The sequence below is a fragment of the Falco rusticolus genome, chromosome 5, assembly GCF_015220075.1.
Source record: "Falco rusticolus isolate bFalRus1 chromosome 5, bFalRus1.pri, whole genome shotgun sequence".
Lineage (NCBI taxonomy): Eukaryota > Metazoa > Chordata > Aves > Falconiformes > Falconidae > Falco > Falco rusticolus.
Window position 1 is genome coordinate 45,160,154 of NC_051191.1, and position 26,040 is coordinate 45,186,193.

Genomic DNA, 26,040 nt, shown 5'->3' on the forward strand with positions numbered 1-26,040 from the left:
AACTCATCTAGAACACAACAGAAAAGTGTGTATCAGTTCTCTTTGACTGTGCCTGTGTATTTCAGGGGAATCCTGCTGACCATTAGCCAAAGTCCTGGTATTCACTGATACACCCCTTCATAAAGGTTCTTCTATCCTTACATTGTTAATCACTAAATGTCCCAATTTTCTTTTCCCAGCTTCTTTGAGCAGTTTTCCTTTGTATTGGGTCTGGCTGAGATGGAGTTACTTTCTTCATAGCAGCCCATATGGTGCTGTGTTTCAGATTTGTGGCTAAAACAATGTTGACAACACACCAGTGTTTGGGCAATTGCTGAATAGTCCTTGCACAGGGTCAAGGTTTTCTTTTTTCCCCCACTCTACCCACACACTGTGAGTGGGCCATGGGTAGGCAGGAGACTGGGATGGGGAACAGCCAGGACAGCCAGCCCAAACTGGCCAAAAGGCCATTCCAAATCACATAACGTCATGCTCAGTGATAAAAACTAGGGTAGCGGAAGAAGGCAGCTTCCAATGTGGCTGCTGTTTGGAGACTAGCTCGAATATTGGTCTGCCTGTGAGATGTAGCGAGCAATTTGCTTTGCTTAGCTTGTTTTCCCCGCCTGATTCTTTCACCTATTAAACTGTCTGGACCTTGACCTATGAGTTTTCTTGCTTTTCTTCTTCCTATTTTCTGTCCCCGTCCTGCTCCAGGTGGGGAAGTAGTTGTGTGGGTGCTTGGTTACTTGTCAGGTCAACCCACCGCATCTTCCACATCCATTTGCAATCCTGCAATCCTTACGAAACACGCACCAGTTTGAAACACGCACTGACAGTTTAAAATATGTCCTTATTTACCCACATAAACACTTTATAAAACAAAGAGAATGCAAAAATTCTGCCCCTGCCTTAGCCAATGCAATTGCTAGAAAAACTAAACAAAAATAACGGAAAGAGGAAAGAAGAGAGAAATAATTCTCCCTAACCAGAAAAAGGCAACCAAGCAACTAATGCATGTGATGCTTTCTGTCCTGCTCCCAAGAGGAAGAAGGCAAGACCTCAGAAAAACACTGTTGTCGAAAAAGATGCACACAAAACTACAAAACATTTCTAAATTAAAGACTCTAAAAGCTGTGGAAATAATGATAATGGAATAGCAATACCTCTTCCTATTCATCTCATTGCGTACTGAGAAAGCACGTTAACAACACCTGTAGAATGTTCAAGCACTATAATGATGAATGCTACAGAAACTGAAATCCTTCTGTTTTCAACGACATTTTGAACAATGTGGAGTAATAATGCCAGAGACTAAGCACAGAACAACAAGGAAGAAAAAAATCCACACAAAACATTTAATAACTACAGCTCCCCATCCATCCTGTGGACTGAATAATGTAGCGCTCTCGTGGAAAAAAATTAAATGTGATCACGTTAAAGACTAAGTCATGAATCTAAAAGCAAAGGAAATTTTAAGGTAGCAGTCAGAGTGCTTGATTTTAGAACATTTATGTTTGTTTTCCCTCTCATTTTTGTTCTCTATTTTAACCATATGCATGCATGCATTTTTTAATGAATAATCAAACGTAGCTCAATATGTAAATACATGATGTTTTAGCAAAGCCTCCCACTGTGCAAAGCAAAAGAGTCTCTGATCTAAAATACTGGAAAGCATTCCAGGATTACTCTGGGTTTTGCCAGAAAAAGATTTTCCTCCAGCTTTTGGGGGGCTTATTTTTAGAAGCTTGCCAATGTTTTTTTACAATTCTGTTCTCCCATTCATTTCATTCAGTCGTAAGGCATACAATACAACTACTTCAGTTTTAAAATGAAATAGCCTTTAAAGTTTGAATAGTAGAAAGCTTTCATTTCAAAGCTACTATATGCACAGCCAAAACAGCAGAAAGCTTACTTACCTACAATTAATATATTTAAGTATTACCACAATAAAAGTTAAACACAACGACAGTAGTCTTTCAGTGTAAACCATTATCTCCTTAATTCTGTTGGTGTTATGACTGAGCTGGCAACAAGAACATTAAGTGACGTTAACCTATTTCTTTATTTATGATTGCACTTTCTAAGCAGAAGAAAGGACAAGTGCCATATTGTACCGGAAAAAAATGTAAGTGCATACAGACAAAGTTAAATCCATAAGCAGAAACATATACTGTAAAATTACCACGTTACTTCATGTATACACATATTGCCAAAAAGACTCATAAATCTTTCAAACAAACAGCAGCAAATCAGCTATCAAATATTATCAGACAAACATATGTACACAGGTAAGTAATTGCCCCATATTCTGTCAGATTGTTATTCAGTCACCCACAAAGTAAGCAAGAAAAGACAAGACACATTAAAAAAAGTAACCATTCAGAAATCCAAGAAAACCAGCAAGGCAGGAACCAGGTGGAACTCTGAAAAGCGGAATAGAATCATACATTTCTACTCTCACCATATATGGAATATTTGTAACTGTCCACTGACTTAAAATAGGAAGCGAATCAACCCATATTTGAAAACTTAACTTCAGCTGACCAGCTTCTGTAAGACTACTGACTTCCATTTATCCTGAGAACAAATATTTCTGATCAGCTCTACTGCTATAATGCTAAAATTCAAAATTTAGCTATTTTATCTGGCTACAATAACTTAAAATTATTACTTGTGTTAATGTAAAGTGACAACAACATGGGCAAATAGGCCCTTAGATCCTGCTTGTCTGATTACAATACACATTTACTGTAAAAAAACTGTTTGTAGCTTCTAACTAGATACACACACTTCCAATACAGCAAATGTGTATCACTTCACAAAAATGACTGCTACCAGTTGGAAAATGACAGTCAACCACTTCCATATTGCCCAGCCAATATTCAAAAGGTACATGCAAAAGAAGTAAGAAATATTGTTAAAAAACAGATATATTGCAATAAAACACAACATAAAACTGTATTGCTGTGTAGTTTTATTCCGCAATGGCAAACTGAATGTTGACCTGGTGTTACCTCACTGGTAGTATTAATAATGAATGGTAATTGCATGTCAAATCACGAGCCATCTGAAATAGCCTGCAGTACAAGCGCTGTTCTATTTTTAATAACTAATGATGGCATACAAATGTACACGTTAGCCAGTGTTTACAGATATACTCCAGGACCACATGTGGTTAACACCTAACTAAACTGCAAAATCAGTGGCCATTCAAAGCTTGAAAAACATGATTGACAGGAACCAAGTTACATACACTCTGTCAATTAGGCAGTAAAAGAAACCACTACAACTCTCCAGACCTTAAAGCTGCACCTGCTACAGGTCAAATTCTTACTGGGCACAAAGATTGTATAAAACCTATCACAACTACCATACCTGCAATGCTATCACTTCTTTGTATAGTTAAATAAGATTTTTAACAAAATCCCAACTGGTACATTGGCTAAATTCAGAAAATACTACAGAGTTCTGCAACAGCTAGACAAATGCTTGAGAACATGAAAAAATACCTGCTTAACATTATTCAAATTCTGCTACAATCAGATCACACATTCTCCACAGATTATTTCATAGAATCTTAGAATGGTTCAGGTGGGAAGGGGCTTTAAAGATCATCTAGTTCCAACTCCCCTACCATAGCCAGAGACACCTTCCATTAGACCAGGTTGCTGAAAGCCCCGTTTCACCTGGCCTCTGAACACTTAGAGATGCGGCATCCACAGCTTCTCTGGGCAACCTGTTCCAGTGCCTCACCACCATCACAGTAAAAAATTTCTTCCATCTATCTAATTTAAATCTACCCTCTTCCAGCTTAAAGTCATCACTCCTTGTCCTATGACTACATGCCCTTGTAAAAAGTCCCTTTCCAGCCTTCTTGTAGGCCCCCTCTAGGTACTGGCAGGCTGCTATAAAGCTTCCCCAGATCCTTCTCTGTTCAGGCTGAACAATCCCAACTCTCTCAGCCTTTCCTAATAGGAGAGGAGCTCCAACCCTCTGATCATCTTTGTGGCCCTACTCTGGACCCACTCCAACAGGTCAACATCCTTCTTATGCCGCAGGCCCCAGAGCTAAACACAGTACTCCAGGTGAGGAGACAGTTCTGCATAGTATATTTCTTCTCTATTTGCTACAGTTTATTTTCCCACCATCTAACAGATTTGGTGTATGTTTTCCGAAGTTATTCCTTTCTGTCCATTTCTTTTTGGTTCATCTGTAGCAAGCTGATTCATTGTCTAAGTGACTCTACATCAAGTTTAACTGAAGGCTTTAAGTTATTAACACTTCTACTCATTGCAAGTTCTATTTACTCATTGAAAACTCTATTTCCTCTCCAAGTCTGAAAAGAGACTTTTCACATTTCTCCAGTACAACGAAATAATTTTGTATAATAACAGTTCTTAAGCTCTGTTTCTGGCAAACCTTCTTCCAAAGTCACAATCCCACTATCATATACACATGTGGCTTCAAGTGAGTCAGAAGTTTATATACTAGTGCTCTAAATTCTAATACTTCAAGGAAACTAAAAGGGAATAATACTGATCTGAAAGCAGCACAGGGAAGGCACGACTCACTTCCTCTACAACCTCCTCTATCTCATGACTTAACGTTTCTGACTCTTCAATTTCTGTATGGCAGCTGAGCAAAAAAAGAGTCCCTTTTGCTGAGAACAAGTGATGGCATACTTCATGATTACTTTAAACTGTAAGCCAACAGTTCTGCCAAAAAAAGCTGCAAGGTAAAACACATTCAGGAACTGATCCATATTAAAACAAACTTCTTCCTTCTTGTCAGATCACCTCTAACTCAGATTAATTCTTGATCTTGGTCTCAAACTGTATGCTCTGAATGCAGAACCACTTCCTTCTCCAGCAGTGAAGGTTTAAAGCAATTATCACCTATGTAGCTGAGAACATTATACTTAAATAATGTTGAGTTCTTCGTTTCATTTCACTTATAGTACTAGCTTTAGCGTTAGTCTGTCCAGTTGGATTTTGTTTTTAAATGCCACTTACCAATTGCTACCTATCAGTCTGTTATCTAATGCTTATAAACTTAGGTCTTTACTTGACAACCCACCTGTTTTGTTGATTTCTTAGTTCCATTGAATATCTTCCAAGCAAGACCATTACCACCACTGGCAATATGTCGGCCAACATCAAATTCCCTGGTAACAGGATTTCCCATGACTGCACTGGTGACATCAGCCGTTACCTTTGTAACGGTACTCTTCAATTTATTCAGCATGGACTCCATTGTCTCAACTGTGCACCAATGTATTATCCTACAAAGACAAGAAAAAAATGCTTCACAGACCTCTCACAATTTCTGTTAACATGAGACACATGTTGAAAGCTGTAACATCCAACCAAAGATCCAACAGGATACAGGAGTAGCCCACAAAAAGAATACTGAAATTTAACTTCCAGGGCTTTGCAGTTATACATATTCACATGCATACACATATCACATGCCATTGCTTCTACTCCTCGGAAACTTGATCACTGTTCATTAGATCTAATAAAGCAATTAAGGACTGAGAAATTCAATCATTTCTTGAAAATAGGTAACTGAATATCTATAAACTGCTCCCATGAAGTTAAAGGTTCACACCCTGTATATCCGTATCAGGCAATAAAGAGAACTAAATCCAAAGGAACCCTGAATTCTATTACTCATGAACTACAGGTTTTCTGAAGGGAAAGATTGCTTAAGATCCCAGACTAACAAAAGAATAGATGTGTATTATACAGAAGACGAGTCAAAAACACATTCTTTCCTACACTGTGCTTGACAAACTATAAGCTCAAAATTCAGTATTTTACCCATCAGATCGCTGACATTACTATTTGTATGACCTAAGTATTAATGACTCTAAGTATTAATAAGTTGCTGCAGGGGAAGGAAAAAAGAAACCATCTTCTCATGCTTTATTTTAACAAAATTGCACAAGGAAGATTTTTAAATCACCTTGCCAATTTAAAAGCTAAAAGACTGTGGCAGCTTACAATTTAGTTCCTCCTCCCCTGTAGTGTGTACTTCCACAGATTCCTGAGTTGTCATAATCAGTTCCAAAAAATCTGACTTGCCTATTCTGCCAGACAGAAGTTCTGAAGCCTATGTCCCATTTATGCAATTGTCTTTGATAATGGATACACAAGAAAGAATGAAGACAGGAAACAAACAGCAAATAAAAGACAGACGTTAATCTTCCTTATTGGTGTGAGAAAAGATGAAGAGAGAATGCACAAAGAAATGATTTCCTGAAATCAGTATTATGTGGTAGATTCAAAAGCAACACTTAAGGATATTTCTTCCTTCTGTCTTTCAAATAAGGTGTGAAGAGTACTATTCCTTCAACCTATAGCAAAATAAACTTAACATAGCACATCAGCAAATGTACTCAAATCTGCAGAAATACCGTTTGCAATTATGGTCTTATTTGTCATATACTCCATTTATTGGCATATAATTTGTGTAAAACTATTTCTTCGAGAACTAGAGAATATCATTCCCATTCAAATGGAAAGACAAGATCCTGCTGTGATGAAGATGTTTGGCAAGTCCCAGTAACAAGGAAAAAAGAAGCAAAAGACATTAACAAATAATCTAAGCACTGGAAAAAATAAGCCCTTCTGATTGGATGTGAGGTGCTTGCTTGTACACATTAAAGCTCTTCCCACTGTATTATATACATTGGCATATGTTCTTGTCTACATAGATTATCTGGCATCTGACAATACATGCATTTATGCCACAGCTTTTTCCAGATTCAAGACACAGATGGAGTCTGTTTCCTCTTCACAGCTACTTAATCTCACAAAACCTGTAGAAACTTATTTTTGACACCTGTATACCTCAATTAAACCTGACTGATATCAACCACACTCAAGTTATTTGGACATGCCCATGTTCTCCCCCTGGTACTATAGATCTGCTTCCACTAGGAATCAGGACAAATAATGTGATTAACATTAAATTAGAAAGATAGGCTTGTTTTCTAGAAGAGGTAATAAACATACTAAAAGAAGTCTAAAGAAGTTGTAGGAGTTACCCAACACTTCTTTCCAGTGTAGATGTGTGTAACTCTATTAACTTAGTCCTAAGCAAATGCTAGCACAGTGTTGGAAGCAACAGAGCTATGCCGCTCTACCTTGATTACTGTGGCAGCTACATCCCACCTTCAGTATTCTTCCACACTGATGCTAGCACAGTGTTGGAAGCAACAGAGCTATGCCGCTCTACCTTGATTACTGTGGCAGCTACATCCCACCTTCAGTATTCTTCCACACTGAAATGTAGAACTGCACTAATGCTGTGGCTCCGTAGCTGTTTCTCCAGTTTCCATGTCAGCTGAGTGACACAACTTTGTGCTACTAAATGAAGAACCAGACTAGGAGTTTTAAGAAAATATATTATAAAAAAGAAAGGTATCTGGCTGCACAGATCTCGATCTTGCAAATACTCAACTTTTAAAATCAGAAATAGCTATGGTTCCAACAGGACTACTACTCAGGAGCAGAACCAGATACGACTACAAGCATGTTCAGTGTGGAGCTGGTCAATTATGGGGACTGAGTTTTAGACACAAGAAGCTGAGTCTGAATACAATGAAATAATCTTAAGAGTAATGATGTACTTGCTTGGTATCTATTAACTGTTTTGTTGAGAACATAGCTGGAAATAAGTTATGGAAACAGAATTCCTTTATTAAGTAATTTTGCTACAGTACGTGACATTTTATTACAATATATTAATTTTACCTCATGAATTGCGCTATGGAAAAATGCATGCAATTCCTAATGTGCAGCCCTAAACCAAACTACTGTTAGCCAATGTCTAATACCCCTATATAAAGGAACTTTTCATTAACCTGATAAATACATAGAAACAAGGATCTCCGAGTATTCTAAATAAGAGCAACAGGTATTTCCAGCTCTCAGAGATTTTATTCTGCAGCTATTCCATGGGGCAAACTCTATATGCTAATGACTATAAAATCAATCCTAATAAGTTTGAGATAACAACAAATCTAATTTATTTGGTTTTAAATCTTGTGCTTTTTGCATTGTTTCATTCCCTTCATGCCATCAAACCTTCTCTAGTATCAGTGCAACACAATCCTGCGTTAGAACTCTCAAAACTAATGAGAGACTTCGCAAAATTAATTGTGGAGATATTATGAAGAAATCTGAAAGGGAGCTTCTCTATACAGGTAGTGGAAAAACGGTGCAGCATTGATCAAATCAGAAGTGCCCTCTACTGTGGGTGACAGACTGACTGCAGTGAGAAGCCTGGAAAAGCCACTAGGTGAGAATGTTAACAACATTCCAGTGTCTGAAGGGTTAGGATTTAAAAATCAAGCCTGGTAGACCCTGTCCAACCTGTTCCTCTCCAGCTTGACAATATGCAAACGACTGTTAAATTTAGCTACTGAGCAAGGACTACTGAGAAACTTACTTCTCAATAAGCAGCCTGGGTTTTAAGTTTACATCCATCTAACTGTAAATTTGTAGAATTCCTCATGTCAAAATTTGGACTGTAACCCAATATAGTGTATTTTGTTTTATAAAAATGAATGTTATTACATAAAAACGCAGTATGTATCAACAGGGACAATGTACCTAGAAAAACCATGCAAAAAACCTCATTTTGGGTATTATGTATAACACCACAAACCATGATGATTTAACCATATCTGAAATATGCAACTTCAGTTCTCAACTGCATGAAAACTGGTTTCTTCCGTTCTTTTAAGACTGAACTACTAATTATAGAAAAATGAACAACCACAGGACAATTAACTGTCACCCACAATGAAAGTTTCATTTCAAGTTAAAAGGTTAATAAATTAGAAAAGCATACGATCTTAAGAGTAACAGCATTCAGAAAAGCAACACAGGACACACAATAAACGTTTAAGAACTTTGATTTCTTCTTGTTTGAATTTCATGGGTAATATTAATGCTACTGATACTAGGTCCATAAAACCCGCAACTAATCCTAAAAATAAATGGTTGGTGTGTTGTTTTCATGAATTCCCCTCACAATCAGTAATGGTTTTTATGCTGATGTACATCAGCAACAATACCTCAGCACAATGACGACTTAATCATTTAGCAGGGTAAGAAGCAACAGTCAAGATAACAATAAGAAATGAAGTGAAACATTAAAATTGTTCAAATAAAGGTAAATCCAGTACAAAGATTCCTCACCATTTTTTCTCACTCATGTAAAACAACTGCATGATTTAAAAGTTATCCTTGAACTAATTTAAAGCTTCATCTGATGAATGTATATGGGCGCACACTGTACAGCTGCGCATCATACACTCTACCAGTATTTGGGCCTGTATCAAGCTGGGACTCCCCTTTGCAAACCAAAGCAACAGGCAGGCGCGTGGGTACTTCATGCCACCCAACTCAAACTTCCATCCCATCCATCTGACCCAAACAACGATGGATTCACAGAAGAAACAGGTGCTAGAACAACTGTGTTCCACCAAACAAAAGAAAAAAACCAAACCCGAACATTTTTCAGGCACAACCAAACTTTCGCACTTGTCACAAAAACAGGAGGATCAAACGCAACGACGCACTGCACAGGTACGGCATAGCTGCCCTCGCTGCAAGTCACCTTCTTGATTTTTATTCAGCGATGCATGCACGGGGGTCTGCCTGGCGCCTGCTAACAGGCAAAACCTAACCTATATACCGCACAAACCCCTGCACTGTCTCTTGCGGGCCGGTCCTCCCGGACAAAGCATTTATCGCTGTTTACGGTGAGACCGGGCTCGCACCGCTCCACCGAGAGAAACTGCCGCCAGCAGCGCGCAGGGACTCCCCGCTTCCCGCGGCCCCGAGGCCGGTGAGCGCTCCCTGCGCGGCGGGCGGGCGGGCGGGCGCCGGCCGCGCTCCGAGGCGAGCGGCGCTTGCGGGAAGGTTACTCGCGACCCGCCGGCCCGGGCCGCTCAGCGGTCCCGCCGGGCCCGACTCACGCCATCACGGCGCCCCTAGGACGGCCCCGTTCCCCTCCACCCCGCAGCGCCGGGCTCCTGGCACGCCAGGTCGCCGCCCCAGCTCCTCCGAAGCCAGCGGGCCCTGCCCTACCCGCGCAATGCCACTAGGCCACGGGCAGCCGCTCTCACCGCAGGGCGCGGGGGACAGGCCTCTTACCTGAGCCCGCGAGAAGCTGCCGGCGCAGCGCCCGGCTACGCGTCGCCCTGTCGGCCCGGCGGGACCGCCTGTCACGCCGGCTCCGTCTCTCGCTCCGGCCCCAGCGCCGCTCCAGCTACTCCATAGCGACAGCGGCAGGCACAGCGCCGGGGAGGGAGGCGGCCGCAGCGCGCCTCACTTCCGCCCCGGAGGGGCGGTGCTGGGGCGGTGGCCGGGGGAGGCGGAGGGGGGCGGGAAGTGATGCACGCTCCCGGCTTCCGCCAGCGGCGCCGGCCGCCCTTATGGCGGGATATTTGACTCCGCGGTTCAGGAGGCTCCGCAGCCAGAGCGAGTTGGAGCCGCGGCGTGGGAGCGGGCGGCGGCGAGGTGTGGGAGGACGGTCGTCCTCGTCTCGCCGCTGACGCGGCTCCTTGTTCCGCGGTGTCGTCGGGGTTGGCGGCGGCTCCGCGCCTCGCCGGGGGGCGGGGCGGCCCCTGAGGGGCCGGCGCGTGCCCGCCCGTTGCACCGGAGCTGCGGGGGCCGCCGGCCTGCGGGCGGGAAGGCGGGAGCTGGTGTGGGCGCCAGCAGCTGCTCCGGGGGAGAGGAGCCTCCTGAGGCTGTGCCCCAGCGGGCGGGGCGCGCTGGGCCCGGAGCGGCGCCTCGGTGTTCGGAGCGGGAGGTTGCGGGGCGCGCAGGTTTAGTGTGATGCAGTGTCGGTTTGGTGTCCGCCGAGCTGAGAGCGGTGTGTGGAGGAGAAACTGAGGGCTGGAGGAGCGTCCTCCGGGTGAGGCTGGGAGAGCTGGGACCGCTCAGTCTGGAGGAGGGACCGCTCGGGAGGTTCTCACCAGCGCCTGCGGGTAGAAGGCAGAGCGGGGACCCGGGCGCTCAGGGGTGCCCGGAGAGGTGGTGGCTGCGCCTCCTTTGGGGGTAACTCAGGAGCCGCCTGGGCCTGGGCGACCGACTCCGACAGCCAGCTCTGGGCAGCCCTGCTTGAGTAGGGGCGTCGGACCGGATGGACTCCGAAGGCCCCTGCCTCAGCCGCTCTGGGATTCTGTAATGAGCGAACGTGCGTGTGTACACACGTACAGCATGTGTGGTAATAACAAAGAAACCTTCCTCTTCTGTTTTTAGTGTATTTTCTTCTCTTGACTCTGCCCTAGGGGATTGAGTCAACTTACAAGAAAGACTGCTTCATGAAGTATTCTCTTTCTCTGTCCTTATAAAATTAAGCTGATTTCTGGATAATTTTTAAACATATATATATCTATAACTAATTTCACAGAGTAAAAATATTTTTTTTAAATCTTCAATTAGAGCTTTATAAACCTGTGAAACTTATATAAATATTTTGCAGATTTCGATGGTCCTTTCCAAGCAACTCAGCTGTGGAATGGTATTATTCATGCTCTACATAGTCAGGTGGAAATCAAAAGACGTAGACAACACCTGAAAACATATAAAAACTGTTTCACCGGCTCAAATGCTGTTGATGTGGTGCTGAGCCATCTTATGCAAAGCATGTACCTAAGCTGCAATGATATTTCTCGGCTGAAGGGAGTCCGTGTATGCCAAGCATTGATGGATCACAAGGTGTTTGAGCCAGTTGGAGCAAAGCTTGCTTTATTCAAGAACGAAAAAGAAACAGAGTTTGAAGACACAAACACTAGCCTCTATAAATTTGTAAATAGCAGTCTTACTCCTCTTCCTCCAAGAAAGAATAAAGGCAATGAGATCTTGTCTCCTGAGCAAATCTGCAAACAGAAGATAAAAAGACTTTCCAGGTGAGCTACTCTGAACTATTCTGATGTGGTTTTGTGGGTTTTTTTAAGTTAAGGTGGGTTAACTGTAGATGAGGTAATGGCTGTCTAACCCAGGTATGAGAGACTTCTGAAAACTACATGCCAGTTCTGAAAAATATGCCTAAATAGCAGACGCTACCTAATATTTCTTGGTAATGTTAAACTGCTTTGATCTTTTCCTTGTTATTTAGAGTAGAGTCTGGGACAGTAGCATAAGCCTAGGAATCATTTTCTTTTGCAGTCAGTTGTGCTGAAATCTGAGTATTAGCATGAATAGGCTACTTGCTAGAAGCTAGTAAAGAGAAATGGAAGTAATAATCAATATTTGGAATCAGTATGCTTCCCCTTTCCACAAAGCAGATGTGAATGATTGGTTTTCTAGCAGCAGGATAGACCCTAGATCCAGTGAAGCCCTAAAGTCCTGATTTAACAGCAGTTTAGGAAGTGACAGAAAGATAAATGTGTCCTGGTTGTATTTGTTATAAATCTATTTCTTTTTTCTCCCCTAAGCAGAACAAAGTGTGAAACAACACTTTCAAACCCCTTAGCATTAGAAGCAGCTGATAAAAAGAGGGTAGAGGAGCTTCTTCGATCAATAAGTGTTCATGCCTCTCTACCTCCAAAGATCATGGTTAATAAACAAACTCATCTGCTTTCAAAAAGAGGTGAGGATTTGATTTTTCTTTTTAAAACTTGATTGTTCTCCACTGGATGTAATTTGAGTATCTCATTTCTGTTACAGACTGCCCCTTAGAGTCCTAGATTTAACATGTCACTAATGACAAAACAGATAAATGATTGCTAAATGGGTAAATGTTCATAGTAAGTGAACTGAAGGAAACAACAACAGGATTATTTTTTTGCATGTGGGTGCTATTCCACTTATGCAAATACCACTTCAGAAGGAAATAGGTTTTAAGTTAAGTATATTTTCTGGTATGTATTACTTGTAAGAGTAGGTTATTGCTAATTCTAATATGATGGGGAGAGAGATGTTCTCTTTAAAGCCGCCTTCCTTAGCATTCCTATTTTGATCCCTTCTTTCCCAACATAGAAACTTCGCACTGCTGTTACCTATTTCTCTTTGAATGCTTAAAACATTCTTGAGTGAGTAAACCCAAAGGTTAGTGTTTTGCATAATATCTTATTTCTCGGGGTCTTTTTTTGTTTATTTTATGGTATCAGTAATAGAAGATGTCTGGAAACAGCAAACTCTACTACGACTGCTGCAGTTAATTGATGTTCCGATTCTAGAAAATATCTTAGTGTCTTCAGTGAAAACAAAACCAGAGGGATTTGGCAGAGAAGAAGACCTGATTATCTCAAATACGTTCCTGGACAGAGAGGTTACATGTATATTAAACTTGCCTGAGTAAGTTATACATCTATAAAATTGATTTGTTAGTAAATGTTTTATTTTACTCTTGATTTAAGATACGTGTTAAGTCAACAAAATAAACATCGTTACACTCGTATACTTGTAGACAGGGGAGCATTAATATACTTCCCTCTGACTTCTCGGAAGTGGTAAGGGAATTCACAGAAAGTATATGTTTAGGATTGGATGTTTGAGGGTTTTAAGATTACGTCAAAACCTTAACTTTCAGTGTCAAAAACACTCCTAGATTTCAGAGCAGGCACTTCACCATTAGGTCTCTATAACGGATGTTAGAACTTGAAAAAAAAATGATTCCAGGGCTTCTTGTTTGCTTGCTATAGTTCCTGGCAGTGGTGCTGTGGAGATACAAAGTCAGTAAGGCATCTACTGTTAGCAACAGAAAAGGAACAGCTAAGCTGTAACACTGAAGAATGCTTATATCATGAGAATAAAAAAGTGAAAGTGGCGTGGCTGTGTGTTGCCAATGCTCTTTTCCTTAAATGTTCTATTATTTTTGTAGTTTTCCAGTTGATCACACTTGGGCTGATCTCTATCTTGGCATGTACTTTTAATGAATGTGTCAGGGCATGTCTCCTCATGTGTGTGTCTTAGTAATGATTGTTTCTGTCAACTCAATACAATTTTTATCTGTTTGTAAGATTGAGGTTAATCCTTGTACCTAAAGACTTTCTTACGGTTTTTATGTATTCTTGCTTTAGGGAGAAAATATGATTTTTTTTTAATGTATGTTTAGAGTTTTATATAAGCTAATGGAACTCCTGATTCCAAACTAGGTTTATTGCTGGATAGCATCTTAACTCCGTGGATTTTTCCACCTGGAATGCGTTGATGAACACTCTTGGGGGGGGGGGGGGGGGCTTTATACTTCTGTTTTACTTGATTCTTGGGTGATTGGTGGGCTTGTGTCTTTTAAAATATCTTACATGTGGTTCTTACTCTGTATTAGTCTGTGTTAAGTGTGTCTAACATTCAGATCTTTGCTAACATATCAGATGAATGTGCATACCTCATTGCAACATTCTGCAATTTACTTAAGTGGGGGGCTGGAATAGCATCTTTTTAGGCAGCATCTTATTCAAGTCTGGCTTACAGCATGCCTGAGAAATGGAAAATTCCAGGTATAAAGAATAGCTACCAGTATTACAAGCAGTTGTAGGATTAATTGCCTCCAGTATGAAGGTGGGGGAGTGAGCATAATTTATATCTCAACTTTCCTGTTTCCAGTTTTCAAATAGCGTCATGTTGTACTTGAAAGCTGTAATCAAATCCTGCTTGCAGTGATCACCCTGTTCATGGAATTGCAACTAAAAGGAGGTCATGATCCTCTTTCTATTTTACTGTTTTACTTCTTTTATGCATCCAAGAGTTAACAATTATTGTTGGCCGCGGCAGTTCAAACAAAAGTTCATCTAGCTGTCCAGCAGCAATGTTTCTGCTCTCCATGATAAAAGTAAGATTCTGTAGGTCTTAAATACTTGTGAGAAGATGCAGACATTTATTGATTCAGCTCAAATTATTTTATATGTGGAGAGGCAGTCCCTCTGCCTTCCACAGTTAATATAATTTTAGATTTCTTCTGTACAACATGGTTGAGTTAGTGACTTTTTCCTCTGACCTTCCAGCCTCTCTAAACAATTGAGTTGTCTACCTAAATTTTAGGTAGATGTTTAGGTACATTTTCTCTCCCTAGTGAAGTCATACAGGCAACAAATGCTTAAGAAAATTCATGCCTTTGTAGTAGGTCATACAATAAACTGCTTCCAGTGTCTTCTGGGATTTAAACTTTTCTTATTTTTCTCAGTTTTCAAACTAATTGTTGTCTTTCTCTTCTGTGGAGATCCACTCGCTTGCTTTTTCACCCTGGTTAGCCCTGGTGGGTTTTCATTGTGTGTGTTGGAGCAGTAGTGTAGTGGTGCTTGGCTGTAAATGCTAGCGGAATCAGGCAAGTGCCCTGGGGTCAGTGGTAGTCTGGCATGATTGTAGCTTGTTTTGATCTGGGTGTAGCTCAGGTGTATTGTCTGTAGCATAGGAAAACCATGGAAGTTGCTTATTTTGGGCAGGACCTTGAACAACTACAGGGAAAGAAGTTAAATAAAACTACTTAATAAGCAACAAGTATAATGCTGGGGTTCAAATATGTGACTATATCTGCATGGCTATTTCTACCTAATTTTCTTTAAAGGATTAAATAAGAACAGACAGAGTGTTTTAAAGTAAGCACTAAAACTAACTTTTCCTTCTGCAGGCTTGACAAATGGCTCTATGCTGCAATTGAATGCTTGGAGTATTTCCCAGACCAATTCATAGTGATGGTTAGTCAGCAGTTACCTCAAAGCACTAACAAACCCGGCAGTCTGAATACATACAAGAAGATTCTCTTTGACATTATAATAAAGTATTATAGCCAAAAGAAGGACTCCCTTCTTGCCACTCAGGATCTCGATATTCATTCAGGAATTATAGAACTTATAGGTAAGAGCAACCTAGAACAAAAAATACAAGTGAAAGCAGTGTAAAGGGTGTAACTTATGAAGTGTTAATCAACTGAATCATAACACTATTTGCAATGCTGTTGGCGATGCACTTTAATTCATAGGTTGGAAGGGAATGCTTAAGGTCACTAGTCAGAACCTCTGCTTAAGGCAAAGACTAATTTCAAAGTTAGATCAAGTTGCTTAGGGCCTGGTCCAGCTGAATTTTGAAATTCTGCAAGGATATAATCACCAACTTCTGTGCGTAACCTCTTTTAGTGTGTAACTACCCTCATTGAGAAAGTGTTTTACCGCTAGTCAGAACTTCCTAATTGTGACTAGTAGCATAAAAGTAATATCATTGCTACAAAGTTTTCTTGTTAACCAGAATAAGCTTTTGTGAGTTCTGAGCTTAGGGCTTTTTTAGTAATCAAAGTTATTTAAAATGATAAAAGGGGCTGCTGAGATGGTGATTCAGGCTGTGATCCCCCTGCAAAAAACAACCCTGCATATGCTCGCAAGTAAAACAGAAGGGTTTAAATATAAGTTTAAGATTAATCCTACCCAAAATAGGCCCTGTTACTTCTTCAGTTCAGTAGAGTTTATGAGGTATTGTCAAAAGTTTCAGGTTTTGGAGAACTATGACAGGCTTACTGATATAGGAGAACAGTTGGCCTGTGTAAAAAAAATTGGAGCAGTGGTGGATCCTGTGGCCAAAACCTCATGGAAATAGAGGGCAATATTTATATTAGTAGTATTTTGCTAAGGAGAAAAAAAAATACTGGATTGTAATAGAAGTCATGTAAGGGAAACTATTGCAAAATTACATAACCCATCCACAAAAAAAGAATGCTAACTTGAAATAACTGATTTGGCTGCTGGTAACTTCTGCTAATTGTTCACTTAAATTAAAGAAGCCATAGTTCATATACACAACTTAAATACAAAACTGGTCTAAACCAATATTATAGCATATTACTAAATTAGAGAATCAAAATAGCCAAATCAGTAGGCAAGGGAAAAGACAGTGTCATAATTACGTTGAATTACTCAATGCTTTAGTTGCCTGTAGGTCTTAGTAAGTATCTGCTTGTTCTAAACTAATAACCTGGGAAATGTCCAGGGCTATTTTGCTTTCTTATTCTTGCTTTAGTTTTGTCATGTTTCCAACTTGAGTAAGACTATCTCACAAGCAGTTTCTAATGCTTTATTATTTTTATTAAGTGATAGCTGTAACTTTAGCGTCAGGAAATTCTGTGTTTGAATGTATTAGTTTGTGTTCTGGTGTCCTCAGCTGTGTTCCAGTTTATACTGGGTCGCTGTTAGGAGATTGTGCTTAACTATTTTACAACCATTTTTCCTTCTTGGTGCTATGGAATAGATTATGGTCATTAGTGAATAACAACTTGGATTCTAATAATAATAATTTTCAAATAGAATCCAGTGCAATTAACCTTACTTTGATAAAGTGCTGTTGTTCTGACTAATGCAAGAGAGCACTTGAACTAGCTGTGAATATCTACATATTTAAAACACTTCCAAAATTAGAGAAGTGCTGCAGTTAGCTAAAGTATGTCTTCATTTTGTTATCAACGTCTATATGATTTCAACTGTGTTTTCATCAGTTGTTAAACAGTCTGATTAAGATGGCTGAAAACACAGATCTGTTGTAAAGGCAAACATATTGCTGCACTTGTTGCCTTTAAAACGAACTGATCTAGAGTACTTACGTTACAGATGAATGCATCTGGTTAAACTAGTCCATGTGGTATATTGAATCCTTTTAGATTGGATTTTTTTCTTTTTCCTATATTCTTTTAAAGTAACTTAGTAAAACTTTAACCACAGATCAGAGAAACTCTTACACTCCAGAAATGACTGAACTTCCTGTCTTCCTATCTGTACTTCACGCCCTTTGGCAATTTGGCAATTCTTTCCTGCTTTGCTTTTTTTTTTTTTTTTTTTGGTCTGCCTTTCTTCTGGTAAAGGGTCACTTACTCTTTTCGTGGTGAAAATCCTGGGCTATTTCTTGTAAAATGTAACTTCTGTCCCACTAATAGGATAGAGGCCAGAAAATCATATGTAGGTTCTATTCCTGTACCTACCCTCATCTTGCTCTTGCCTTAGGAAAGTTACTTGACTTTTTGACTGTTCTTCACTTTCAAAATGAAGTTAGATAGAATTATCATCTAAAGAGGGTTTTATTGGAGATTATTTCCACCTGTAGGTAACAACTAACAAAAAAAACCAACAAAACAAAAAATAAACCTTCAAATACTCAAACAAAACAAACAAAAAAACCCCAAACCTCAAAATAATGAGGAAATTAGAATTGTTCAGCTCATTAATTACTTTGACATGAATCTTGGAATATAATACAAAGATCTATAAACAAACGGTGCAAACAGCACTTCAGTGTTCGCATATGGTACACAGAATATAGTAATGTCTCGTATATATTGTTTAAGCACATCTGTTCTCTGACTAGCTATGGGGCAAAGGCTTTAAGCTTATATTGACTAAATGCTGTATTGAGTCATGTCAGAAAGGCTTTTGAAGTCAGAGAACCTGCTTGCTTTGGAGGTAAAAAAACCCAAAGAATGGGATTAAAACTGGAATTTAAATGTGTATTCTTGATTATTGAAAATGAACAATTGGGCTGGATATGCTGTTTTGCTCCATTACAGAAAAAGGAAAAACAGATCAAGCTCTAGAAGCATCACAACTTTATTTAAAATTATTAGCACCAAATACCCGGGAAGAGCTACATAGACTCCTGACATTCATAGCCATTGCATCAGAATCTGAGGGCTACAAATTACAAAAACAAGTAAGTATCCATAATTTTTAGTGTGGGAAATGGCACTTTCCCATAGTAAAGCTAACTCTTCCTTTTGTCCAGAGTTAAAGTATCCTGTTTGCTGCCTTCCAACGGGATTTGTTTTAAAACAAGTATCAAGATGTTCTTCCCACTGATAGCAGCATGTTATACTTAGTCTTTGCTGACACTTCACAGGTAAATCTAATGCCAAATTGGAGTTCTCTTTTTCTAGTTTGAGAACAGATCGGTGATCATCAAGACTTGCACAAAGTTCATTTTGCAAAATAAGACATTGTCAAAACCACAGGCAGAACTGCTGACTCAGTTTCTGATGGACAATCACTCCGAGCTCTCCAAGGTAGCGTTTTCCTCTATCTCATTGGCTTTGTCATTTTAGATGTTTAAGTGCCATGAAGTGCCTTTTTGGAGATGGCAGGTCTGAGGAGCAAGGTTTAGTGTTCCATTTGTTACAGTTTAATGGTACAGTCAAGCAGGGTGAGAAGCTATTCCTCCTATATAGGAGAGACTATAGAAGACAGCTTTTTGCGAGCTTTGCAAGTCCTTTATATGTAATATCCTCTCTATTTGCATCATCTGTATTAAGAAAATATTTAAAGTGTTAAGAAATCCTCATAGAGGCTTTTTGGCACCTTATTTCTGGTGACTGCCTACTAAATTTTTAGACTCTTTGTCTTTCTCATTTAGAAGTGAGCTGACATACTCCGAGTGGTATATAAGATGACATGCTCTGGTGCCGTAGCATAGATACACAGCTTTGATAAGTTTTAAGAGTTCCTTTGGTATTTTGAAATGTTAGCTTCTGAATAAAAGAAGCTAAATAGAACCTCAAAATGCAATGGCTTTTCTACTTAACTTGATCAGTTATGTAAATATAAAGAAGACAAAATATGTCTGTATTTATGTTCTATCATACTGTCACACATGTGAAGAGATGCAGCCTTCCCTGACTCAATACTGACTTTCTGTATTCAGCCAGTGCCAGTGCAATAAAGTTGTCATGCTTCTCTACTGTTTTCTTCAATTACAAAATTCTGCATTAAAACATTAAACTATACGAATGAATTACCTCAGCTGTTGTAAGATAAGCAGTAGACATTTATTGTCTAGCTACATATAAGCCTAACAGTAACATTGATGTGGTTTCAGTAAAATATTACTTTTAATTCTTATACAACACATTGATTTTTCACTTCTGACCTCAACTGAAGAGACATGGGAGATTTTTTCTTTATTAGCTCCAGTTTAGTTTGAAAGTGTGAAGTTATTAGTGTGAATTTTGGATGTGTTAAATAAATAGTTTTGGCTGTACATTATTAAGGGTTCTGACATGACGGTTAGGGCTTTGATTCGTGGTTGGAGATTGAGCCAGCTCTGACAAATGGAGTGCCCACTGCTTCGTAGCAGTGACAGCAGAGTGGGTGGTGGCTCACTCTTTCACAGCTTCAGTTGAGAACCTTGCGTATTATATAAGCTGGAATCAGTTTACGATCTACACTACAATTTTAGCCATAGTTCATTGTAAAACAGCATCTAGAACACCTTCCTTATTTCTTTGGCCAGAAATATCAGAAATAAAAATACGCATTTTAGTAGAATTGCACTAAAAGACATAGTTTTATCAGAGACTTTGAATGTGTACCGAAGTAAGTGTAGGCATAGATTCTTCTGCAGTTAATTAGGGGGGTGGGGTGTAAACTGATTATCTGAAAACTGTAGATTTTCAAAATACAGAACTATTGCTTTTGTAACTTTTCCTTTGTTTGGTTGTATTTTCAGAGTCCTTTAACTCTTCTGGAACTAACTAGTAGAAGACTAGAGAGTTTGCTAGAAGGACAAGATCCGGATATCAATTCAGGTAGATGATGTGATACACACTTTTATATAAACCATTCTATACAAATTCGTTTACCATCAGTTGATTATAATTTGGAATAGGTTATGTTTTTTTCCTTTATTAGAAGTGAAGCATTAAAGTGATTAGTGGGTAATTTGCTAAATAATTTCATTATCTAAGCAAAATGCTGTTCTCTGAATATTGGAGAACAGTGATTCTATTAATTATCTGGTCTGAACACATTACGCGTGAGTTTTTTACCAAATAATTACTTCTGGAGAAATTAGTGCAAAATGTGCTTCCCAAAGTGCCGTGCTTATGATTTGGTTTGTGAATTTGATAGGATTTTATATTCAGGAACAGCATTCTTATATTTCTGCCACAAGATGCCTAAAAATTCTCATAGAGTTCAGTAGTTTGAGGTTCTGATAGATGTCTTGAGCAGAGAGTGATTTTTAGCGTTTTGAAGAACTTCTTCCTTTTCTGGGTAAGCACAAAAGTTTATTAAGAGCTTAAGATTTACAGAAAGGTAGAGTAGCCTAAAAGGCAGACATTTGTGTACATGGTATTAGTGTTTTCCAGCGTATTTCTTTTTCAAGCTAAAATTCTATTTGGCCTTGCTGCCAAAAGTATCTTTCAGCACTATGATTAAAATGGTTGGCTTAAATAACTGAATTTCTCTCTGACTCTTTACCCTTCTTCCTTTTGACTTCTGTATTGCATTATGTGCTTAAGCCATTAGGGAACTGAGTAACACTGTAAGATACTATGCTGTTTAACACAGCAGCTGCCTGAGAGGTAGTTTCATATACAGAGTCTTACCATTTGTGGTGGGTTCTAGAATGTGTCCAAATTGTTTTGGGTTCAGTGTTCTGAGTGTCGCATATTGTGTAGCCAAAGAATAACAGAGATGAGCAACAGAAAAAGGAATTGCCTGTCTGCAGCATTCTTGGAGCCTATGTGGTCTCCATCCATTAGCACATTGAACAGACATCTGAAGTACAAATCCCATACTATATTCTCCTTACTAAGTTTTGGAGTTTCAGTCTGTAAGTGCATATAGAGTCCATCTACTTGTTGAAATGGGTAGTTTGATCTGATTGTAAGCTCTCCAGCATGGCATATTCCTGCTTTCCTGTGTGCCTCATGTTCTGGTGTCATTTTTCCATTTTCTCATGGAGGAGACTGGAGAAAAATCTTTCCTGGGAGCTAGTGAGCATTATTAGCTGGTGAGCTTCCTGAAGAGTGAGTGGGAGCAGGAAGGAAGGCTGGGGGGGCCTGATAAGAAAAGAGATCTGTGTCCTGCAGGAGGGTAATCCTTAGGTTTGTTGTAAATACAAAGTACTAAAAACAGTGAGGGGACTCTGTGATGTGTGTTAAAACTTCAGGCTGAATCATTTAGCCCAGTAGTTTAAACTGGTTTACTAGATTAAGAGCTAATCTTTTTGCCAGAAGTTGTTAAGCTTTCCCTTTTGAAAGAGCTGTTCTTTCTTGACCCGAGTCTATGAAACAATAAAAAGTGTTTCACATCTGGTGTTTGACAGACTGTAAAAGGAGGGAAGGACATGTGCATGTCAAGATTCTGGCAGTTTAGGTTATTACCACTCTCTGTGTGAAGCCTTAAGAAGATGATGTTTGTACAGAAGGAATAGTAAGAATTTTTTCCCCTTTAGGCAATTGACAGTTGTTCAACCAACTTGCTGTCTAACATGCATAGAAGGAAAAAGTGTCTGTGGAGTAGCTGAATGCCAGTCCTTCCTCAGGCCAGAACTCACCTGCCCAGTGGTGGGGCTTGAATTCTTGCAGGGCAGTACTCTACTGCATAGGTTCACAACTTCTTTTATAGCTAAGTTGTGCCAGAGTTGTGTATCTCTCGGGGTCCAGTTCCTTGCTCTGCCATCACCCTGCACTGCTGCCTGTTAAATCACTCTGCTTCTGGTACACTAACCATGCTGAGCCATCTAGTCGCCTAGAAGTCCCTGAATTCTGTTCCTGATTTCAGAGGTGTGGTTCAGAGGCAACTGTTTCAAGTATTTGTTCACTTGCATTAGGTATTGGGCCTTGCTGCCGATCTGATAGACTCACAGGGAATCACTGGATAGTGACAACTGCAAGGTGCCATTCTTCTTGTGTAGCATTCTTTGTTATGGTTTCTGATTGCCAGAACTGTATTGGCTCTGTCTTGCAGGCCTGTTCACAATACAAAATCATCTGTGATACTGCACTTGTAACACTGCTTTTCAATTTTGTTTTTGCAATTTACATTTAGATGTTTATGCTTCGTGGAAGGCTGTATGTTTCACATAGTTTGTAGAGAACTGAAATCGCATCTAAACTGGAGTACCAGTATACCTATGTTTCTGATCAGATTTTTTTAATCAGGCTCTTACATGTTACGTTAAACTTAATCTGAACCTCTGATTTCTTACAAAGGCTTCACCTTCTGTCAGCGTGTGACAGCTAAAGTATATGAAGATCAAAAACAACAAACAAACCAGCATCTTCTCACATTGGTTCAAGAGATGGTCAATGACCCCACTATTCCTTTGAAGCAGAAGAAGAAATTAATTAAAGAATTCAGAAAACACCATTCTCTCACCTATTGTAGTGGTTGTAAAGCTACATGTGAATTTTGTATTCAAAATGGTTAGACTCAATTCAGCCATTTAATTTTTTTAAAAATGGGAGGGTGCATATGACAATTGTTCCCTGCAAACCATTTTCTTCTTATGTTCTTACACCTTCAGCTACAGAAAACTACAACTATCAAAATTACTATGCTGCTAAAAAGAATTAATCCTTATTAATGACTCTTTAAGCAAAATGTACTTAATTACTTGCACACTGCTTGTTCTGCTTTGAATTCAGGGTTTGGCACTTTTTTCCCTTCCATGTCCTCATGGCTTTCTGGCTGAGCCAAGTCTACATTCAGACCCACGCTTGGGTTGACAGTAAGGTTTTCAATATTTTCTATCTAATTCATACTGTAACCTAGTTTTAAACTGTTGATTATAATTCCTGGGAGTATTGTAGAAGTGTAATAAGTGTGTCAAAACCATTAGGAGCAGGTCAGTGGATTTTGAATCTGGCAGGCAGCATTTGTTAGGCAGGGAAGCTGTGTGTGCTTGCAGCCAGTAATCATAGCCTATTGCTCCTTCCCCACTCTGGCAGACTGAGCTGCTGCTAACTCAACAGTTATGCAAAAGCAAGTAAAAGGTTACATTTAAAAAAACTTGAGAAACAGTAATCTTGGTTTAGATCTCTTGGTGTACATAAGCAATTTATTTTAGCATGAGGATACTTGGATATTGTCCAGTTATTTATCATAAATACTTTGATAGCTTTTATGGATTCATAGGCCAAAGCTAGAAGGCATATTGGCTTGTCAACACATTGATGGTTAACTGTACATTGGCAAGGAAATGTTGATTGAAATCATAAATAAATATGCAATATAATGTTACAGGGTTTAAATTACTTCCTCCATCCTCATGACAGACATCTAATTAGGCATTGGACAGAAATGTAAAATCGAGGTTGGAAGGGACCTCTGGTCTAGTCCTACTGCCCAGCTCAAAGTGAAGTCAGTGCAGGCTGCTCAGGGCCTTCTCCAGTTGAATTTAGAGTATCTCACCTTTCAGGTGAGCCTGGTCCAGTGTTTGACCAGCCTCACAGTATGTAAACAAAAAAAAAACAACCCACAAAAAAATCATACTACCTTATGTTTGGGTAGAATTTCTTGAATTTCAGTTTGTACCCGTTACCTTCTGTCCTTCCACTGGGCACCACTGAGAAGCATCTGGCTCTGTCATCTTTACTTTTTCCCCTGAGCCGCCTTTTCTCAAGGCTAAATAACCACAGCTCACTCAGCTTCTTCCTTATGTGACAGGTGCTCCAATCCTTTGTAATTTTCTTGGCCCATTTGCTGGACTGGTTCTATATGACCATGATTTTTCACTGTGAATATGCTGCTTTAGGTGTCTACATCCTCCGCTGCTCTTCAAATGTGTGGTCAAGTTAGCAGGATACCAAAGCTTTCTAAAAACTAGTGCTCTTTGCTTTTATAAATTGAAATGGTTGCACTGTTAGATACAACCAGCTCTGTGTACAGGTAGTAGGTTGTGCAAAGTTGCATGTTTCAAGTAGCCTTATTTAAATGATCTGGCCTTATTAGAAGTCGGAGAATGTAGTTTAAATCTCTGTCCATGCAGCCCTGTTTATGCACTTGTTATTTGACAGGGACTGTACAATGTGAAAAAACTATTTCTGCAGGAAAAAAGACCAAGTTTCACCTTCCGGGGTGAATACCCTAATTACTAGATTTCAGGGCCTCATATTCTTTTTCTAGCCCTGGGGGTGGGGTGGTCATTCTCACAGAAAAGGGTACATGTACAGAAGTAGGTTATTGAGGACTATGAACAGGTATTTCCTGATCAAGTGCTTCTGGTGTCAAGTAGTGGGAGAAAGGGATTTGAGTTTGGTTTCGCTTTCCCCACCTCCCCTCCCAGTCCCTTTACAGGGTCTCACTCAACTGACTCTGGTAACAGTGAGGGATGATAACGTGGTAATTTCTCGGCTAGATAGACTGGGAAAACTGTATTAAAAAAAAATCTTGCACATTGTGACTTGATTAGAAGTTTCTTGTGATAATGTAAAGATGATAATAAAGCATTACATAAAAAGCGATGGATCTATCTTGTCATTTCATAGTGCTCTTGTAAGAAAGAGGGAGCTTAGTGGGTGTAGAGCCAGGTATCAAACAGCAAGGAAATGCTTCAAGTGGACAGGAGTTTATAGCTGCCAGGTGCTTTCTTCTGTTCATGGGACAAGAAGTCAAGATTGATCTAGTTCTGTAATGGAAAGTAAGACCTCTTTAGAGCTCTGTCTTATTCACCTACCCTGATAGGTGGGTTTACTAATTTTTAATCTTCTGTTGAAAGAAACATGGTTTACATTTAAGTGTAAGGGCCTGCAGAACAGAACAAGTTTGGTGAACTACAGATTACTGTTTTTTACATTGTTACGCTTTGTTACATTTCAAAATTAGGAAAACCTTAGGACTTTAAAAAGTTCTGTCACTTTAACAGTATTTGACACAGAATCATCTGGTAGGGATGCTGGACCTCTCACTCATTCCCATTTATGATTTCTAGCATACAGCTATCAAATTAATTGCCAATATGAATTTGTATTTGAAGTATAACATTTCCAGAGTGAAGTTTACTCTAGCGCTACTTTCCAGTGCAGTCTTAACAAAATAAAAATAATGCCACCTTCAAAGGAAGGAGGGCTTGTATTCAAACATAAATATTCATGTTTGCCTCTACAAAGGACGAGGTTACTTGTTGCTTTTATGGGAACAATGTGCATATTCCCTTATTTTAGGTCCCAACTAAAGCATGCGGACAATATTGTGAAGCAGTTATTTAAAAAACTAGATGTCAGACACAAGAGCCTTTACATGTGGCTATTAAAATAACAGTGTATTAGACTTATTCAGGTCCTGTATTTTCTTACAGAGTAACACAACAGCTGTATCCAGGAATTTGTAGGCAGTGTTCTGAT

General features: G+C 39.6%; 2 protein-coding genes across 5 annotated transcripts in view; one reads left to right on the forward strand and one right to left on the reverse strand.

The window, feature by feature from the left end:
• SCYL2 (SCY1 like pseudokinase 2) overlaps positions 1–10,337 on the reverse strand; it is a 41,359-nt gene extending 31,022 nt beyond the window's left edge. For 2 of the 3 annotated variants that reach the window (XM_037388739.1, XM_037388738.1), the window contains exons 1-2: positions 10,152–10,336; positions 5,056–5,260 (exon numbers count right to left, since the gene is read on the reverse strand). In XM_037388739.1, coding sequence (XP_037244636.1) covers positions 5,056–5,180 — 125 coding nt within the window. In that variant the 5' untranslated portion in view covers positions 5,181–5,260; positions 10,152–10,336. Of the gene's footprint in view, positions 1–5,055; positions 5,261–10,151 lie in introns of all 3 variants that reach the window. The other variant, XM_037388737.1, reaches the window with a different exon arrangement.
• A 63-nt stretch (positions 10,338–10,400) lies between these two features.
• On the forward strand, positions 10,401–25,161 carry DEPDC4 (DEP domain containing 4). Of its 2 annotated transcripts, none has more exons than XM_037389037.1 (9): positions 10,401–10,517; positions 11,485–11,911; positions 12,443–12,594; positions 13,115–13,301; positions 15,574–15,800; positions 18,487–18,629; positions 18,853–18,978; positions 20,418–20,496; positions 22,909–25,161. In XM_037389037.1, exons 1-9 carry the CDS (start codon positions 10,433–10,435, stop codon positions 23,124–23,126), a joined length of 1,644 nt encoding a protein of 547 aa, XP_037244934.1. In that variant the 5' UTR covers positions 10,401–10,432; the 3' UTR covers positions 23,127–25,161. The 2 variants fall into 2 exon arrangements, with proteins under 2 accessions (XP_037244934.1, XP_037244936.1); XM_037389039.1 differs by lacking the exon at positions 10,401–10,517 and adding an exon at positions 10,627–10,914.
• The last annotated feature ends 879 nt before the right edge of the window (positions 25,162–26,040 follow it).